Below are 20,505 nucleotides of genomic sequence, written 5' to 3'. Positions count from 1 at the left end.
AGCCATATGATGGGGGCCATACAAAAAAGAGTATATAGTCATGCGTCACTTAACAATAGGGATACATTGTGAGAAATGCATCATTAGGCCATTTTATCAATGTGTTAACATCGTAGAGTGTATTTACACAAATCTAGCCTACTACACACCTAGGATCTATGGTACTAAGTTTATGGGACCACCAACATATATGCAGTCCATTGTTGACTGAAACGTCATTCTGTGGTGCATGACTGTATAAGTAGATGAGTCACTCAGTAAGGAATAACAAGGGGCATAGCCTGAGCAGGAATTTGGCGGCCATTCTAAGCTAGGCTGAAGCTTGGTTCTGTCCCTTGATAGCTGTGTGACCGTAAGCAAGTTAGTTAACCTCTCTGAACTCCAGTTTCTTCATCTGTAAAACTCTTCTTTGTGGTATTTTCGGGAGAATGTGAGAGAGAAAGTAAATTTCCTGGGACAATGCCTGACTCACGTAGTGACTTAGTATAGGTTTATTCCCTTACATGGCCCATTCTAGGAATAGACCAGGGCTTACTTCCTGGAGGAAGTAAGTTTCAAGATGATTCTTTCTGGGTGGGAAGGGACACAGATCAGTCAATTTCCACTGGACTCTCTAGGGATGATGAATCTTAAAAAGTCCTAATTAAAAGGGACATCTTGGATGCCACTAAAACATCGGATGTATCTGGACTTCCACACAGTAGGATGTAGAAATCCCAGGCACAAGCCAGGATAGAGATAGCCTAGCATAGGAGGGGCCTCCAGTACTTACCTGTGGAGCAGTCTGGACCCGTGTAAGGGTGTCTACAGGCACAGCGGTAGTAGGGAGGTCTCTGAGTAATGAGACATTCACCCCGGCCACAGGAGTTGTTCTTGCACCTGTTTTGCACTGTAGGAGATCATAGAGAAGTAGGGCCAAAGTACAGAACGTTATTTGAGGAATATTATTTGGGGATACCTGTACAGTACAATGTTTGGGGGTGGGGGTGGCTGATAGTGTGTGTGTGTCCTTGTCCATGGTCCTGAAACACCACGCTACCCACTAGGCAAGGCTTTTCTCTTATCCTTGGGTCATGGATGATTGCTTCCCCGTTCCTTTCAGTGCTCACAGTCTTTATTATTCTATCTTTATAAAAACCCTAATAATTTTTACACCTTCAACAAACAAATAGGCCCGCAATTTGAGTTTCTTCATTTTACAGCTGATTTTTTATTCCACTTGCAGTTTTGTCATTCTTCCGAGAAGGTGAGGGACGAACCTGGATACTATGCTTATGCCTGATAACCCAAACCATCTTGAAATATTTATTGAAGGACTTGTCGCATTGAAAATGGAAGGAATAAATGAAGAAGGCACAGAGGAAAGATGTCAACCATAAAACCCTATATAAAGACCCTCACTGCCTCCCCCACTCCAGTTAGATAGTTGCTAGATGGAACAGAATCCAGGTTCTCTCTAGGGGTGCAATTAGCCCATACAATTCTATTCCCAATACCTTATCACATAGCCTCATATTATGCCCACAAGAGGTCACTAAAGGCAGACACAGATTTATCAGAGTCTCCACGAGTAAAGATGACAGGAAGAAAGAACATGGAGCCGGGAGTGAGTGAGGCACCAAGGCTCTAATTTCTGCTTTTCTCCTAACTAGCTGGGTGACCACAAGCAAATCCCCTGCACTCTCTGGGCTCCTTTTCTCTAACAGGGTTGGGCTATATGTGCCCTGTGATCCTTCCTGCTCTCCCATTTGAGAACAGTATTTCTCTGTTGTAGTTAGTCTAAACACTCTAAACAACAACAACAACACAAAAAAACCCCTGAGTTTGGAATACATCTTGGTCAGAGTCCAGCTCTTTTCTCCTCTTAGCCTCAATGTTCTCATCTGCAGAATGGACATACTAGTCCTACCTATCATGTTGGGGTGAGGATTCAGTGAGATGTTGCCTGTGACCACGTTGAGCAATCCATTATGCATGATACAACATGTGTGGTTACAATCCTTTCCATGGGATCACTTAGCCGTCTTTTACTCCCTAGAGTTGGAGGAAGAACTTCCTCTTGTTCAGCTCGGAGGGAAGAGTGAATCCAGTGAAGGTGCACTCACCGTTCCGACATCGGTTTCCAGAGAAAGGGGCCGGGCAGCGGCATGTGAAAGTGTCCCCGCTGACGAGGCAGTCCCCCCCATGGTCACAAGGGTTGGACAGGCATGGATCTAAGACATTTGGGAAGAGGTCAATGTTTGCAATGAACAGCAGGCGAGAAGCCCCCACTTGCTCATTGAATTTCAATGTCCTTCCCAAATGAGAGAGTAACTGCATAGCCAGTGATTGGGGAAAGGGGGAAACATGCGTTGCCCTTAAAGAGCAAGGAAAACTGCAGTCACACGACCAGAGAGAGGGATTCAGGTTAGTAAGAGGACAGGAGGGAAAGAATCACAACTGTCTCTCCTCAGCCTGGCTTTGGATGGGGCCTTTCTCATTGAGAAACTCCTCTTTTCCATCATCAGTGTTTTTCTCCTCCCAGTCTCACTGGGAGTGCCACAGGGTCTGTCTCTGATGCTGAAGACATTTCACAAGCCTGAAGACCTCCCTTACTCCCAGGGCCCGGGGGTGGAGGTCAGGAGTGGGGAAAGAAAACCCACCCCTAATGAAACACAAGCTTTCTGAACATCAGGAAAGAAGACCAAAGGCAAGAGGGTGACAGAAGAATCGACGGCGAGGAGGAAATGACCCAGTGGCCTTCATCTTTCTTCAACTACTTGTTCAGTTAGATTTTGTCATATTTCATCTGTGCCTCTGGCTTTTCATGGTTGTCTGAATGGATCTTCCCTTGGGGAATTCTTTATCCTTCTGTTCACACACATTGTTCTTTGGTTCAGGAACTAGGATCCCTGGGCCCGGCTCTTGTTTTGATGGTCCCTTCTGATGTTCCCCTGATGCCCTGTATCTTAGCCCTGCCTTCCAGGCCACTTTGCACAGTTACACAGCTTTTATTCCAGCTGCTAAGTGCTTTCCATTCCTTCTCCTAGTTTAGTCACATGGCTGTGCTTGGGCCCAGCTTCTCGTTTTCCTTTCTGTCCCATTGCTTGGGTTAAGAAGCCATAAAAACAAAAACAAATGTGGTAGAGGCACACATATGTGAGTAAATACACACACACGCCCCCATCCTAACAACTGTGCAAAGCTTCTGAAGAGTGAAAAGAGAAAGAAAAACACAGCACAGATGGAAGGGAAGGAAAGTCCCAATGCCAAATTTGTGAATGCTACAATCTGATGCCTAATGCTAACTCAGACTCTTCTTCATAATTAGGACTTAACCTGTAATCAAAGCTATGGGAATGACTTTGAACATGACTTCCATTCACAGTGTCAGGAGACCTTAATGATGAGGCACTAACTTGCTGTATTAATTTGGCTAAGTCAACTCCTCTCTTGGCCTCATTTGCTTCCTCTGTCATTTGGGGGTGGGAGACATGGTCTCTAAGAACTACCCCAGTGCTCATAGTATATGGTTCTAACTGAAAAAAAGCCAGTCTAACTCATTTCTTTGATACTTATTTTATGATGCTGGTCAGAGAGGAGGAGGGGAGAGGGGCCCTTGCATGTGGTTACATATAAACTCCTCTCCTCCCAGGAGGGTCCCCCAGAGCCGCTTTGGTACCTACCATCCTCTGTGTAGTACCACTCAGGATTCTCAGGCTGGGCAAGAGCGCCACTGGTGGCCTCTTCCTGGTCATAACTCTCATAGCTTTCTTCATAGAGGTCGGGAGTCCAATCTGGACAAGCGGGGACAGGACAGAAGAAACCCTCATCATTAGACCCAAATAAATCAGCATTTTACTTCACTGAACACCTTTTTTCCTGAAGACTTAAAAGTCCTGAAGGAGGCATCATATGTCTGTCCAGCTCCTTACACTGTTGGAGTGGACAGAGGGGTCAGGGATCATGAGTTCTCACTAGGGGGCGGTATGGCCCAGCTGGGTAGTGTGGGCATTTGCAGGGTCAAGAGCACCTGATTGGAAATGGGGAGAGGAGGTAATTGTGACCCTGGACAAGCCAACTGTATTCTCGCTGCCTCGGTTCTCTCATCTCAGTAGGAAGACCATGGGGGCCCAGAAGGTCTCCAAGGACCTATACGAGAGCTGCCCAGGGTCAGATCCAGGGGCACCTGAGTGCCTCGTTGGGTGGTTCCGTGAGTGAAATTTCTTGATGGGACTTTATTTAGTCACTTTAGCTTAACGAAGTCAGAGAAACTTGTCGCTGTCCTCTTGGTCACGGCATCAAATTCCTCCCAAGTTATGTCTATAGAGTCATCATAACAGTGAATATTTATCGAGCCTTTCCTATGTACAAGCCCTATGCTAAGCACTTTATAGGAACCATCTCATTTCATCCTCATAAAATTCTAGGAGGTAGATTGTTATCTCTATTTCAGTTGAGAAACCTGAGGCTGTAGAAATTAAGGAGGTTTGCCCAAGATCACACAGCTAACAGACGGCAGGATGTGAAGTAAGGAAGTTTGTCTCCATATAACCCCTAAATTGCAGCCGCTCAATGGCAATGCTCTACTGCTTCGGCTGGCCTCTTACACTGCCTCAGATACAGCCACACTTACCCTTGGGAAAGGGCTCCAACCAGCCCCATCGCATATCCAGCCTGCTAATTAGGAATCACCCAAGGACAACCTTGAGAATGTTCATGCAATCTTGCCCACTGAAAGAGAAGGCAGTGATGGACTTGGCCATGGTTGTAAACCTCGCACTGGGCCAGTCCATTGGGAAGAGCAGATGTGTGTAAGGCTGGATTCAAGTCCTTTATTGTCTGGGGCCTTGGAAGATACTGGTGGCTCTGTGGCTCATGGAGAGAAGTTTTGAGATTTGAAGAAAGTTGGGTTGACTTTGCTCCCTCCGGCTGGCAGGAGTATGGCAAGTCGGCAAGTTGAAGCTGTAACGACGCTGTCCAGAGATGCATATGATAATGAGGCAGGAGCAAACGCAGACAGCTGACTTGAAAAGGCACTCCCACAGAGCCAGCTGATGGCTCAGAGGATGGCACTTTACCTAAGCCTGATTATCAACCACATTATCTTACTCGTCTCTCAGTCATTCCCTTATAGTCTTTATCTCTCTGGCTTTTGAAAAATCGACTTTTGCACAATGGCTGTTTTATATTTCCCATTAAAATGGAACTATCTTTTTATTTCTTTCTTGAATACGCCAACTCTGGTTCCTTGCCAAAGTTTCACCTCATTTATCACAGTGTCAAGTCAAGACTCCCTCTGCTTGCTCATTATTTCTCCTGAGCTGCTTTTCCCCACTACGAAAATGCTCCTGGAGGAAGCCACCTTTCCAGGGATGAGGATCTAGGCTGAAGATAAGGCCATTGTCTTCCCAGAGCAAATAAAGTTTCTTTCCATCTAGCATGATAAAACAGAAAGGGAGCGAGAAAGTGAGAAAAAAAATGTTTTTCTGAGTTTGACATGAAAGGTTTGAAACTGACATTTGGGAGAGACAATGGGGTTTGGTAATGAGATGATTGCATCATTTATTTATTTCTTTTTTCTTTGGAGAATTTAGTTTTGTTTTTCTAACAGGTGTTTATAGATAAGCGCCTTTAGATTGCTCCCATCATTTCCCCCATCACTCCCGCAGGTTGAGGTTCAGTCTGGCTAATCTTAGCTAGGCCATTAAGAATTATCCCCTTTCCCCATATTTGGAGATGGGGAAGGATTTTACATAGGTGGAATGGTATGACTTTTCCAGCTGATGGGGCATGGATGAAATGTCTGTTGGAGGATTTTGACTTGAATCCAGCCCTATTACCAAGGCGATAACTCCCTGCTATCCTCCAGGGCCCAGAGCCCTTGCTGGATGTGGCTAGAAGCAGCAGAGGCTTGGCAGCCCCAGATCACCAGAAGCCATCCAGCTGGAGGGCTGTGCCAGGGAAGGCACCCAAACTCTTTACATTTGGGGTGGGCTGCAACATGTTTTGAAAGTGCTTTATAGGAACATCACCTGGGAGGGTTTCTCTGCCTCCAAACTTAAAGCTTATTTTGTCTTTTCCATTCTGTTGGCACTTAATCCCATTGTCTATGTAGGAAACATATGTATTGTACACCTACAATGGGACAAGTATTATGCCAGCTGCAGGAAGGCATTGGGAACAGTGGAGAGTTACACACATAAGAGTGGGATGTGGCCTCCAGTCAAAGAAGCCTCTAGGCTGAGTTGGGTGGGGGAAGAAAGCTGGCCAAGGAAAGAGAGGGAATGGTAGTGAAGAGGTGGAGGCCTAGACGTGGCCAAGTCGAGGCCTGGTAGCCTGAAGCTCCACCTTGACCCTTGGGGGTGGTAGGAGCCAATCTGGGGAAAAAATGGCCCCGATTCTCCACCACCGCTATACCCACATCTTTCGCGATGTGACTTTGCAGCCCCTCCCCACAAAAGATAGAGTCGATTTTCCTACCCCTTGGGTCTGGGCTGGCCTTGGGACTTGCTTGGGACAACAGCATGTGGTGGAAGGACAGTGTGCCAGCTGACAGTGTGCCTGGGCCTCAAGAAGTCTTGTGTGTTTCCTCTCTCTCTTTCTGGCTCTCCTGGACCCCTTGACTGCCTTGTGAACAAGTGTGGCCTATTCTACAGGAGGATAAGAGGACATCTGGGGGAGCAGCAGGGCAGCGCTCCCAGCCAAGGCCTCAGTCATATGAGAAAGCCCGGCCAATCCACAGGCTGATGGTCGACACATGAGGAGGCCCAGCCGAGACCAGCTGAGCCTGGTCCAGGCCAGAAGCACCGCATAGCTGAACCCAGTCTAAATTGCCAACCCAAAGAATTAAGATCTAACTATGTGCTTAAGAGTTTAAGCTACAAAGTTTGGGGTAGTGGATTATGCAGTAATAATAAACGGACACACAGGCTTGATTGATGTTGGGTTACTAGTGGGATAAGAATGTTAGATACTAGAGCATTCCTCAGTGGCTGGGGTGGCTGCAGAGTTTTAGGTTTCATGGCTGGATCTCAGACGGCATCTCTCTTGTGCGGTCAGCATTTAACTTGGCTTACTGGTTGGTTTCCTCCAACTAGATAGTTGGTTTCTTAAGTACAAGGGCCATGTCTATTCCTCTTTCTACCCCACAGCGCCCAGCACAGAGCCCTCCAGGCAGTTAATGTTGTGTTCGACAGATCAATTTTTCCCTCCGTGCCCTGCCTCCCTTTCTTCTGATTGGCCAGCACACAGCAGGCACACAGCCAGCAAAGACCGTGTCTGTTTGGAGCAGGGTAAAACGGGAATTTAGGAGAGAAACTATGTGAGATTTGGGTCATGGGTATTTGGTGAAGAAAATGCCTGATGCGCTCTATAGGAGTCTAGAAACTTGTCCAAGTATGTTCCTGGGTAGAGAGGGATTGCAGCCAACCATGAAATTTGGTTCCATTGGTAGATGTAGAAAAACACTCCAGCCTCAAATACAGATTATCTGAGACTTTCTCTAGGCTATAGAAAAGGGGAGAGCTTTGGGGGAAGAATGAGGCAGCTGTCAGAAGCATTGTATATTCAGTATAAAAAGAAATCCTTGTGGATTTGTCTATTTATCAGAGTCTGTTTCTAGAATTTATCAGGAAGAAAAGTGAGAGTGTCCTGAGTTAACCCAAATAATCTTAATAACAGGTTAATATGTCTTGAGTATTTTCTATGTATCAGACACTATACTAAGTAAATGAGGTTGCACGCAACCTTATTTAGCCTTAAAACAACCCTATGGCATAGATATTATTATTCCTATTCTACAGAAAAGGAAAAACTAAGGCAGAAGGAGAGGGCATCGAACCCAGGTCTACCTCACTCCAAGTCTGCTATTTTATGAGCCCAGGAGCCCAGGGTTTGTGTTTCATGAAACTGCGTGTGTTTTATCTCCAGGAAGTAACGTGCACTGGGAAACCTTTTTCAGCCATGCTCCAGGTCCCTCACCCAGATTACTGTGGTCCATACCCAGGGTCTCTCGCAAGAACTCAGGCTTCCTGTGATGGAGGCTTTCCAGCTGCTCTCATTAAAGAGCTTGCCAGATGGGTGGAACAGAAAAAAAATCCCTGGAATGCTGTCCCTGTTGGCGTCATCCATCACCATGGCATAGACGGGTCCTCCAAGGGCCTCCCCCAAACCCCAGCCCTGTCGGCCTGCATTTGACGCTTCCAATCCTGCTGACAGGGCAGGCCCAGTGGAGAGACCCTCACTGGCAGGCGGCAGCACGGCTGATGGATGGGCTCAGCCTGTGTTGCTGGGCAGAGCCAAGCCAGCTTTGAAGAAGCATTTCCGCAGGCCTATTGGCTGTCACGTCACCTGTTTTGGGGAGACGGGCAGAACCTGTGCTGTTTGATGGCCACCTCCTCTGCCGCCCACTGGGGACTGTGGCTTGGGCGCCTTCTGCTCCAGCAAGTCCCTCACCATTCGCTGTCTCCGGCAAGACCAACTAAAGCAGCAGCTTGCCTGTGGACATGAGCACAGCGTTTCCTTGGCCACACTACTGTCTAAAGCTGCTGGGATCCAACAAAATCCATCAAAGCACAACCCCACATGAAATTGAATCAGACACTAACAGAGGTGTTTTTAAAACCTAACCTGCTCTCTGCAGAAAGGCCCAGCCACTACATATCACCCCCCTCCACAGCGAGAGGCCAACAGGACACCTTGAGACGGACTCAGAAGGGCAGGGCTGGCATGCTCCAGACCCTCCTCTACTCACCAAACTCTCAGATGCTATTGGCAGAGTTCTCACAGAGCCCAGACTCTCAGGATGTTAACTCCAACACTCTCTACTCCCTACTAAGTGTTTTTTAAGCCTGTGTTTAAATACTGCTGGTGATGGGGAACTCACTATCTCCCAAGAGCCCAACAGCTCATTCAGATTTTTGGACAGCTGATCATTAGGAAGTGCTTCCTGTTTGCAAATCAAATCTGACCCTATAGTTTCCAATCTGTTTAATCAAAACTAAAAGCCTTATGGACACAGAGAATGAACCCACTCCCCTTTCTGTGATCTTTGCTCAGTAGGGCCACTGCTTACAGTTGTTCATGTTGCTCACTGCACAATTCCAGGGTATCATAAATGCATAGGCATTGTAGGCATCTTTTACAACTTTCTGGCAGATGGCAGTAAAGTGTCATGAGGTAAAGACACATCTTAATTCCCACAAAGTCCACCTCATGGACTAGAAGTGGGGCTGCTTTTCGAATACTTGAAGAGAGTGAGATCCCTTGAGCAGTCCACGCTCGTGTTCTTCCACTGCGTGACCGCACGGTTCTGCAGCTCCATCTCTCTGACACCCAGACCAAAGCAGCCCCTTCCATGTGCCGGAGCAGTTTGTGCTGAAGACTGGGGAGAGGGCGGCTCTACCAGCCTCTTGGCTCTGGACCCTCCCTGGACTCCAGGGGCAGACGCTCGTGTGGCCAGACAGGGATCCCTCTGAAACATGATTCTGCCAAGGAACTGAATTATACGTTGTTGAATTGAACAGTCTCCTTTGCTTTGGGGAAAGAAACAGATCTTCTCAAAAACCCACACGCCACGCTCATGTATATTTCTGTCCGGTTCCACAGACACTCCCTGAGTGCACGGGTGGGACATAGGCCAGGAACCACTTGCACAAGTCTGTGTGCCCACCCAGGGCTTTGCTGGGGGAGGTTATTGACTGGTGAGCTGAATTTGCCCCAGGTATGGCCATCTTTGCTCCAAATAAACCCTTGATCCAAAGTTTAGACGTGATTGCCGTCTCCTGTGCTGTCTGCCTGGCTCTCATCCTCTGGGGGGCCAGCCCAGGTTGCTGCCAGGGAGGGATGCCGGCCTCTGCCCCCATCGAGTAGAGAGTGGAGTTTTCTCCCTTGGGTCCCAGAGCAGCAAAGGACATCCAGACCAGAGTCAGAGGCCAAGAGTGGATGGTGCTGCAGGAAGGAGCCGCCCTGCACCTCCTCCTCCTCCTCCCTCCTGGGGAGGGCTGAGGGCACCAGGCAGAGGAAACAGGAAAGGGGGAAGGGGCGGGGGACAGTCTGAGAGAGACAAAGCCCCTGTGAAAGAGCAGGGCTCGCTGGGTAGTGGAGGCATTGAGTCTTGAGGAAATAAATGAGGTGGGGGTCCTGCCGGGAGGCCATCATCAGGGGTGGGTCAGCCTGGGGCTCCCTGCATGGCACCGACCCCATCCTCTCAGCATAGAGGTACTGGCTCCCCCTCAAAGGAGGTGGGGTGAGTGGGGGTGGCACAGGGCTGACCTGCTTGCAGCCAGTCATTGCTTAATGACACTTTCACTTGCCTTGGCCTTGTCATCTCATCTCAGCCACTAATGGGCTGTGTGAGCTGGGGCAAGTTGCTTCCCCTCTCTGGGCTCAGTTCCCTCGTCTGTAAAATGAAGGGGTTTAACTAGATCAGAAATTTTTCTCTTGGGGTCCTGAGACTGGGCACCAGGGGGGTCCGTGGGCAACTCGAAATTGTGTAAAGCAATGTGTGTGTGCATGGACATACAAACACCCAGGAGTGCATTTTTCTGGGAAAATTCGCGAAGGAGTCCATGACACTTCTGAACCATTTGCACCCTGAGGTTGTTCCAACACTTATGTGCATGGGCCCCCTTTCCTCCACCCCAGAGCCAGCCTGTGGTTGGTGGGGAGCCCCAGGCGATCCACACACTCACCTGGGTCCCGGTCTGTGAGTAAGGACATCAGGGAGAACTGAAAAACAAAAGGACACAGAGCAGAGCGAGGGTGAGTCAGCTGAGCCGGCCGGGCGCCTACCTGAGCTCCTGCAGACCGAGAGGAGCCATTCCCAGGGTCATATCTAGACCTCAGTAGCACTGGGCACTTCTGATGGCTGCAGCTGGGACCAGGTTGGAGGGAGGGGTGGGGCCTATTTGAAGATGTCCCTCCCCGCTTCCAGTGCTGAGCATCCAAAGTGTTGCCCTTTCTCCTCCCTCTGGCCGTGTGGCACTGCACTTATCTTATCCTGAATCTGCTTTGAGGAACACAACAGATCCAACGTGTGGGCATTCTACAACCAACTAGCCTAGACTCTGCAAAATGTCAGCATCGTAGAAGACAAAAAAGATGGGAAGGCTGTTTTTTATTCAATGAGACTAACGAGACATGACGACTAAATGCAGTGTGTTACTAAACACTTGATTTTTTAAAAAATAGCTATTGGGGGGCTGGCCTGGTGGCATAGTGGTTAAGTTCCTGCACCCTGCTTTGGCGGCCCAAGGTTTGCAGGTTCGGATCCCAGGCACGGACCTATGCAATACTCATCAAGCCATGCTGTGGCAGCGTCCCATATACAATAGAGGAGGATGGGCACGGATGTTAGCTCAGGGCCAATCTTCCTCACCAAAAAAAATCTATTGGGATAATTGGGAAATTTAAATATAGACTTATATTAGAGAGTATTACTATATCAATGTTGAATTTCTTGAGTGTGATAGTGGTGTCGTGGTTCTGTACGAAAATGTCCTTCTTAGGAGAGGCATGCTGAAGCAGTGAGGGTGAGGTCTGCAGTTTAGTTGCAAATGATTCAGCAAACCAACCAACCAACACAACAAATGTAAATATGCATGAGAGAGCCAGAGGGAAAGCAAATGTGGCAAAATACTGGTTGTGATCTCTAGCTGGGTGAAGGCTATTCCGTGCATCATTCCACTCTTCTGTAGGTTTGACAAACTACAAAATATAAAGTTGGGGAGGGGAAAGGAATGCAAAAAAGTAAGAGAGGCCATTTGTTGTCTGGACTGTGCCTCTGTTTAATTACCTCACAGTCCCCCAGTCCTGTTTCTGCAGGAAATGAGACAAGGGTGGGTGTTTCATTTGGGGGGTTGACAGTGGGAAGCCTGGCAGAGGAAGGGCAGGTTCAGGTCTCAAGGGTGTTCCGGGTCCTGGGGTGCTCCAATGGGGAGCATCTGAAGCTGACCCCTCAGGGCTTGAGTGCCCGATGGTCCCAAAGAAGGGACGTGAGAGGGCCCTGAGCACAAATGTTACCCCTCCTTCGATCTCACCCTCATCGCAGCCAGTCCACTCTGCCTTGGTCCTGGCCCTTTGCCTGGCCTCATCTTCCCTCCATCAAGCTCGTCGAGAGGGCAGGGCCTGTCCCTCTCTACCTTTTCTTTGCCCAGCCCTGAGGAGATACCCGGGGAATTTCCTTATTTGAGCTGAATAATGTGCGCCATGCCGGCCACCCTCAGGCCTGAGAAGTGGGCAGGACGGGAGGGACGACTTCAGGGAACATCTTTCCTCAGGGCCCAGTGCAGAAAAGGCTCTCGAGCACCTATGCCTGGGCTAGAGCCCCAAATCTGAGCTAGAGACTGGGGCCTGAGGGACGGCCAGGTGCGGTGCTGCCCACAGCCAGCAGGTGGCAGACGTGCTCTTCCCAGGAGCCAGAGCTCAGCGGGAAACCAAACAGAAAGAAAGCTGGACCTTCCCGGCTGGGGGCCCTTCGGATCCCACCGTCTCTCGGGGAGTCTGAAGCAGCTGTGCAGCCTGGGCTGCATGTCAGGGGGTCCCAGGGATCTGAAGCTGGCCCCCTTATTTTGTGAATCACTGGGTCCCCGTGCAGAGAGAGGCTGGGGTGAAATGTGGAAACTGGCAGCCTAAACACCAGGCTGGATATCTGGGGGACCACGTGGGAAAGGCCAGGCCACTAGCCGGTGATTTATGCCACACATCTGGATCCTGAAACTAACCTGGGTAATGGCAGGGGGCGGGGCGCCATAGTCACCTCCTTTCATCCTGTTAGTCCATTCAGTTTTTCCACAGAGACAGGAAAATGATAGAACTCCTACTCCTGGGACTTGCAAATCCAAACAGGAAAATGATTGATGCAAGAGAAGGAGGAGACAACCATGACCTCAGCTGACATTTATTAAGAGCTGACATTGTGCCAAGGACTGTGCTAAATGTTTCACATGCTTTTGTCTCAATTATTGCACACAATACTTGATAACTGAGGTACTGTAATTATGTCCATTTTAGAGGTGAGAAAACAGGTTTGCAGAGACTAAGTTGCCCGAAGTAACTCAGCAAGTAAATGCTGGAGCCAGGATAGAGTGGAACCAGGCTGACACCACAGCCCCTGCTCCTAGTCTCCATTGCTCTCAGGATGAGGGATGAGCATGGCATGCATACACTGTCATGAAAGGATGGGGGAGAAGGAAACAGAAGAGCTACCTAATCCTAAGAGAGGCAGGGCACTCCCTCCCCCTCGCCCCTAGTAACCTCTCTTCTCCTTTCTGTCTCTATGAATTTGCCTATTCTAGGTACGTCATATAGTGGAATACACAATCTGTGTCCTTCTGTGTCTTGATTTATTTCACCATGCATAATGTTTTCAAGGTTCATTCATGTTGTAGCATACATCAAAATTTAATTCCTTTTTATGGCTAAATAGTATTCCATTGTATATTGCATTTTGTTTACCCTTTCATCTGATGATGGACTCTTGGGTTGTTTACATATTTTGGTTACTGTGAATAATGCTACTATGAACATTGGTGTACAAATATCTGTTTGAGTCCCTGATTTCCATTCTCTGGGGCATATACATAGGAGTGGAATTCCTGGGTTGCATATGTCTAAGTTTTTAAGGAACTACCATACTCTTTTCCATGGTGGCTGCACCATTATACATTCCTATCAGAAATGCATGAGGGTTCCAATTTTTCCATATCCTCACCAACACTTGTTGGTTCTCAAAAATTCTAGCCATCCTAACAGATGTGAAGTGGTGCCCCTCAGTCCTTTTTAGTCACAAGAATCTCATCCTTCTTGCTTTAGCACACAAGCTGTGCAACGCTGTCCCAGGATTGGCAGGGTCACTGTCTGAAGCTTAGGGCAAGGACAGAAGGCTCTAATGGGGAAATCTGGAGGCCAAGGGAGAAGGCACCAGGCAGCAGTCCCTGTGGGTGGTTTCCTTCTGGGGGCCTGGGGGAAGCTGTCCACAGGACCTCAGTGACGAGCCAGGAGGCATTGCGGAGAGGAGCTGGCCTCAACCCTTCATGTACAGAGGAGGAAGCTAAGGCCCAGCAGGGTGAAGTGGCTCCTGTAAGGATTCGAGCAGATTGGGGCGGGGGAGGGACTCAAGGCCAGATCTCCTCGCTCTGCGGCCAATCACCTGTGTCTGGCTCAGAGAGACCCTGGGCAGCTTCCCTGCTCTAACACTCAGAGCTTTAGAGCCCACCCAGTCCCCTGCCCAGTTCACTGAGGGCTAGATGCCAGCTTCGTGTGGCAAGCAGACATGGGGCAGGGCAGAGACAAGAGTCTATGTGTAGACCCTGGGAATTTCCATTTTTATCTGGAGAGCTTAATAAAAATTCAGATCCCTGGGCACCACCTGCAAAGTCTATGCTTTCGTGGGCCTGTAGTGGGCCCAGAATGTACATTTTCAACCAGCATCCAGGTGACTCTGCCCTTGGCCACACTTTGATTATACCTCTCTCAGGCATGAAGCTCCTGGCTAAGGAGACTCACGGGCGTATCCCTGCTCCTGTGCAAGTTGTCGAATCCTTCTGTGGCTCAGTTTCCTTAACTGTAAAAGTTAGCATTCCCTTACCCAACCCACTGTTTTATTCAAGGGGATTTGGCTGCTCAGGATTTGCAATGGAGTACTCTTCAGGAAAGCACTTGGTGAGAAATATCAGTTCAAATGGGTCATCCTAGGGACTTGTGTCAAACAGACTTGGTGGGGGGTTAAAGGTCAGGAAGGAAACCATCCAGGATAAAGAGGTTGGATGAAAACAGACACTCGTTTCTGGATGCGACAATGCACTTGCAAGCCCTTTGAAAGGCAAATGAGCAAACAAAAGAGCAGGATGGGTCTGAGGGCCACCATGTGGGCACAAGCCCCCATGTTAACCTTCTTGACCAATTGGCCTCAGCAAACAGCCCAGGGGTTCAGAAAAGGAACTCCCCACCCATGGGAACCAACTCCACCCCTGAAGCTGTCCTCACTTCTGTGCTTCCCACAGTGTGGGATGTGAACCACTGGTGGCACCCAAGCTGATCTGAGTGGTGCCTGGCCAGGGTGTGACATAACATCAAAACACAGCATGAGAATGTCATTCCCTTCTCAATTTTACTGTCAACTTTTCCAATCCCGTCACAAAGAAAGACTTGGGTGGTGCTGGTAAGTCTCTACCCTCTGCCTCTTGTCAATCTCCCCCGTAACAAGGAGAAAGCAGGCTTAAGGCTCTGAGCTTTAGTGCAACGACAGTAGCCTGTTAGAATTCAACGGCATCGTTCTGTTTTCTTCGATTTTTTCATTTATAACAGTGACAATTTCCTTTAAAAATAAATCTATGTAGGTAGAGAAAAGGTGAGTCTGTTTAACAAAAGTATTAAGAAACTGGTTTGGGTTTTGGCAAAATTTCTGAAGATGGATTCATTCATGGCTAAGGTTTTGAAAACATTGAACTAATCAGTTAGCTATCTGGCAAGACTTGATCCTTCTGGTGTTGAAAAGAAAAGCTTCAGAGACTGTTGAAGGAGCCTCCAGGTAGGAGAAACTTTATCTCCTGCCTGGAGCTGGAGTCTGAGGCCATTGCCCCTTCTGACACCTTCGATACCACATTGAATGGTCTCATTTGTTTTGGGGTAGCGCCTGGTACGGTGGTTATGAGCATGGAACTCAGCGTCCGCCAGACCTGCGTTTGCATCCCAGCTCTGTAACCTCCCAGGCCTGCCATTTGGGCAGGTTACTGAACTTCCCTATAGCTTAGTGTCTTATCTTTAAAATGCGGATGACAGTGGTCCCTAACTCATAGGGCTGTTGGGAAGCTTTAAATGAGATAATACACAAAACACACAATATCTTATGTATGGTAAAGACTTAATAAACTTAATAAATGGTTGCTCTTATGATTATGATTATTAACCACTGTTGTCAGTGAATTTGAATGTTCTTCTTTCTTTTTTTTTTTGCAGATCGTGGAGGGATTGAGGAAAGCTTGCTCAGCACAAACTCTTCCTGGAACTTGCTTGTCGGGTCACAGGCGCGTCACACCAACCGCCCCCCAACCCCCATTTTTTCCTGGGAGTTTTGCCAAGTCCTAAGCCAGGAAACCTTGTTATATTAATTATAAAGAAAAAGCATGTTTTATTTAAAATCCCGGCTGCCGAATATTCTGCCATGCTGTTTCTCTGTGACAGCGGAATTGCTTTTGCAGTTAGGGAACCCTAATGAATTTAAAATATAAATATATCTGTGGCTATATACACATGCAATTTCCTGCGACCTGATTTCCCTAAATACCAGCACACCCTGCCAAAGCTAATGAGTTGGACTCGTGCTTAGTATCAGTTTTTAAAAAAAAAATCTATAAGAAGGTGCAGTGAAATTCACTCCCTCTCTTTCCCATACAACTCCATGTGAGTTACAGCAAGAGGGAGGGATGTTTCCCAGGCCTGAAAGAGACTCCGACATTCTGGAGCATCTAGGCTTTGGAAAGGATGGCTGGTATCTTCCCGTCAAAGGCCTTTTTGGTCCCGAGGGCTGTGCAGATTTTGATGCTTGAATTAACCAGACACTGAGCCCAGTTACTTGACCATCCAAAACTGGCTCCAACACTTCAGCACCCACAGTGTTTCTGAAGAATAACCAGACAAGGTCGCACTCTCTCTCTGTCTGTCTCTGTCTCCCTATCTGTCTCTCTCTCTGTTTCTTTCTGTCTCCGAGGTAGAACCAGGCAGATAATGTACATCCATCAAGCAGAAAGGGTGTCAGCAGTAGAGAATGGCGGGGCCTGTGTGATGGGAGAGGCTCAAGCTTCTTCTAATATGGGGAGCAGTAACTCCTCTCTCCTCGGTGCCAGGCAGGAATGTGAGCCCTGTGTTACTTTGAATGTCTGATTTTCAAAGAAAGGATTTTTTCTGTCAAAAGATCAGAACATTTTTATGTGAAATGTTCTGATTCTCAAACGTTGCAGAGCAAGTAAAAGGAAATTAAAATACTCTTAAGGCCGGGCTTCTACCCGCCAAATAACACTCGGGTTGTGAGCAGAGTGTACCTCAAGCTGCCAATTTGTAACCTCTGGTCTACGCAAACAATTTTGAGGCTCTCTACTTGGGAGGATGCTAGAGTTCTAGAGTTCTTGGGTTTAAACTCTAGGGTTTAAAAAGCTCAGAAATGGGAGCAACAGCAATTTAATTGTAAGGCCCCTTGTTGGGGAGAGGAGAAGCTATTGTCTTCCCTCCTCTCTGGGGATGGGCCGAGATAAGCAAGGCAGGCCTGACAAGCCTTGTCCTCTGGCTTCTGACTCTGGAAGAGGTCAAATTCCATTACGGCCAAGCCCAGAGTCATCCCAAATCACCCTAAGAACCACAGCAAGAGAAGACTTCTAAGCCCTGGGGACAGCGCACATCCCTCACACAGTTGAGTGGGCCTCCTGTAACAGGCAAGGAGTCAGAGGGACCTGGGTCACAATCCTGGCTGGGAAGTTAGTTTAACATCTCTGGGCTTATTTCTCATTCATGAAACAGGGTTAACAATACAAGGCTGTGCTGGGGACAGGTGTTCCAAACCGACAGGTGAGGAAAACAAATCTAGACCAGACAAGGAAGGCCCTGTGAATGAGTCCCTGAAGTTCATGGCAATAATATATGACCCATACTGCTTTGGATCGTGAGTATCTGAATAAAAATCTAAGTTACAGAGGAGCCACACAGAGGTGTCATCATAGGTTTGCCGCGTGATCTAAATTCATTAGAGAGTATCCAGGCATCTTTCTAATGGGTTGTGATCACAGATCCTGTGACTGCTTTTCTTTAAAGTTTCAGAGGCACATGGAGTCCACTACCCTCCACCCAGCAAACAGGCCCCTGGTCTAAGAGCCTCCTTTTCTGACAGGAAAGACCATGCCCCTGAAGCTCTATGGATAGAAGAAATCTCATCCTTAGCTGGGGTCCAGGCAGGAGACCTTGTCTAGACACCAGTGCATAGTCTAGAACTCAGCTCTGCCACTTCACAGCTGTGTAACTTGAAGCCGAGTTACCCAGCTCCTTGTCTATAAAGTGGGAGCAATAATAGTACCTACTTCTCAGGGTCCTTCCAGAGATGAACCGATCCATGGAAAGCATGGAGCCTGGCACACAGGATTTCTTATTAAATGGTAGCAGGTGGTTATTATCTTTAGCTACGTGGAGTGGGAGAGGCTGCCCAGCCCATCTGGCTATGTGGCTCCTTCCCCCCGATGATGCCCTGAACTCTCCAAAGCATCTGAGCGAGTTGGCCACTTTCCCCAGGATCTCTGTGTACTGGCCTGTGGAACACAAGCCGCCTTCCCGACCACCTGTCTGGCACACATCTGGGGTAAGAAAACATTCCAAAGCCCTGAATCCTCTCTTTGGAATTGACTAAGCTCATCGCCTGAAGGCTATCTCTCATATTTTCTCTTTTATCCACTGTTGACTTATTATTTCATCGCTAACCCTGAAAATTCACTGGGGCTTGCAAAAAAGGGGTTTTTTGGGGACCATTATCTTTTTGTGAACTTCAAACAGACTGCGTCAACTCTTCTCCTTGGCCGCAAACTTTAGAATCTAATTCTTTCTGACTGGTACTTTCTCTGGGCCCCTTGTGGGCCTCTGATAATTTCCACTGCTTTTCTCTAGACCTGTGGTATCTCTGCTAGGTCTTGGCCCCAGACATCCAACGAGCAATCAAATGATGTAGGAGGCTTGATAATGATTTGTAACTGCAGCCGCACCACACGTATGCAAGTCCTTGTTGGAAAAGAAAACTCTTTCGGAGATGAGTCACTTGGCAGCTTAATATGGGGCTAAGGTAAGCGTCTGAGTCCAGTATATTGGAAGGGGAGGAGAAGCTGTTGTTTTTAAAGCATGCTAATCACAAAACCTGGAATTTAATCTGCTTCCTGCAGGAAAAGCTCTATGGACTAAAATGGGAAATAAAATGCAAAGGTATTTAATAAGATAAAGAAGTTCTGACTGTTATTGCACTTCTCATACCCTGATTGTTCTCCAAACCCCCACAACAAAGGGGTGTAGTCTCTGATTTTTATAGAGAACACGTGTTCATTCTGGAAATTTTAAGGGAAAAGAGCTGACATTTATTGAAAGCCATGTGCATTGCCTCTTTTAATAACTGGTGACTGTCCTCAAATCTGAGAGAGATTTTCACTTGGTTTGCAGTTGAGGAAACTGAGGCTCAGAGAGGTTATTTTACGTGCCCAATTCTGCAGCTAGAATGTGGCAAAGCTGGGATTCAAACCCTGGCTCCAGATCCCACACTCATACCTCCAACCACATCCGGTGTAGACTCCAGGAGGCTCTATTTCTGTTGAGGGCCCCCCTCATGTGCCCACAGAGAGCCAGCTAATATTCTTGGGCCACAACAGCACACAGCAGGAGCTGACATGTCCACAATCCATCTATTCCCAAATGCCTCACATCCCCCATGCCAGACCCTCTGATTGCGCTTCCCTTCCCTGCCCGCCACGACCTCCCTCGGGCCCTGCTCACGTCTCTTCCCCAACTACAGTCATAGTCCTGGGGCAAAGGGAGACAAAGTACTGCCCACAAAGCTTCTGTCAAATCTAATCCATCTAAGTAAACCTGTAGCCAAGTAAACCTGCTGGCATCCAGCAGGATTCTCCTTTGAGGCCAAAGCACAGAGATTCTTACCCTAGTGTTGCCCAAAATGGCTAGAAAACTAGGTATGTGTGTCAGCCTGTGCAGAGAGAGAGTTTGTAGCTTTCAACAGCTTCTCAAAGGGGTCTCTGAGACCCGTGCCAGATCACAACCCACTGCCTTAGCAGATTTCCTCAGCCCAGTTCCCTTTGTTGGAAGGCATTCATGGTGACTGTGCTCCAAGAGGGCTCCAATCACTTGCAAGGCTTCATGGAATTGGCTGCTCAACAGCAGCAATGTTACAGGCCTGCATTAGCTCTTGTAGTCAAGACATATTCAACTCGGCAACACCAGCCTTTCACAATTCAAGTTTCTCCTCCCTCCTGGCCCAGCTGGTCTGGTCCTCCACATAACCTCATGTCTCTCAACTCAAGATATTTGAAAAGAACACTTACCGCAAAGGCTGTCTTTCCCGCCAGAACCATTAACAGCAGAACATGGAGATCAGACATTCTAGCAAACATCTTTGCAGTTTGAGGACTCTTGTTTTGCTCTAAATACAATTTCTTTTGTTGTCTATGCCTTTAGGGGGGAAAAATGTCAGTCTCCGAGGATTCAGGAACAAATGAAGAGGATGCAAATTATTAACTAGGCATCAAATACTGTTTAATGTTTAATGTTTTGCAAACCAACTATCTTGATTAAACAAATGGTAACTTTGGGGCTGGACTGAGTCATGAGGTGGTTTCTTTTCTGGGAAGAAAGTGTCCAAAGAAAGTGGTAGAGATAAAGAGCCCCCGGTCCTGGGTGCACCCGGAGGGCTGCCGAGTGTTCAGTGCAGAAGGCCCGATGGTTAACTAGCATCCCAGACACTGGTCTTTGCCATGCTGATTAGGACAGAAT

General features: G+C 47.9%; 1 protein-coding gene across 3 annotated transcripts in view; it reads right to left on the bottom strand.

Annotated features, from left to right (window-relative positions):
• HABP2 (hyaluronan binding protein 2) overlaps window positions 1–20,206 on the bottom strand; it is a 30,868-nt gene extending 10,662 nt beyond the window's left edge. For 2 of the 3 annotated variants that reach the window (XM_004428088.3, XM_087432628.1), the window contains exons 1-5: window positions 20,058–20,206; window positions 10,674–10,710; window positions 3,666–3,776; window positions 2,106–2,213; window positions 773–889 (exon numbers count right to left, since the gene is read on the bottom strand). In XM_004428088.3, the coding sequence (XP_004428145.1) occupies window positions 773–889; window positions 2,106–2,213; window positions 3,666–3,776; window positions 10,674–10,710; window positions 20,058–20,126 (442 nt within the window). In that variant the 5' untranslated portion in view covers window positions 20,127–20,206. The remainder of the gene's footprint in view (window positions 1–772; window positions 890–2,105; window positions 2,214–3,665; window positions 3,777–10,673; window positions 10,711–20,057) is intronic. The other variant, XM_087432627.1, reaches the window with a different exon arrangement.
• Window positions 20,207–20,505: the final 299 nt, after the last annotated feature.

The sequence above is a fragment of the Ceratotherium simum genome, chromosome 6 (genome assembly GCF_057802395.1).
Source record: "Ceratotherium simum simum isolate JZ-2026a chromosome 6, ASM5780239v1, whole genome shotgun sequence".
Lineage (NCBI taxonomy): Eukaryota > Metazoa > Chordata > Mammalia > Perissodactyla > Rhinocerotidae > Ceratotherium > Ceratotherium simum.
This window is presented reverse-complemented; position numbering and strand designations above follow the sequence as displayed.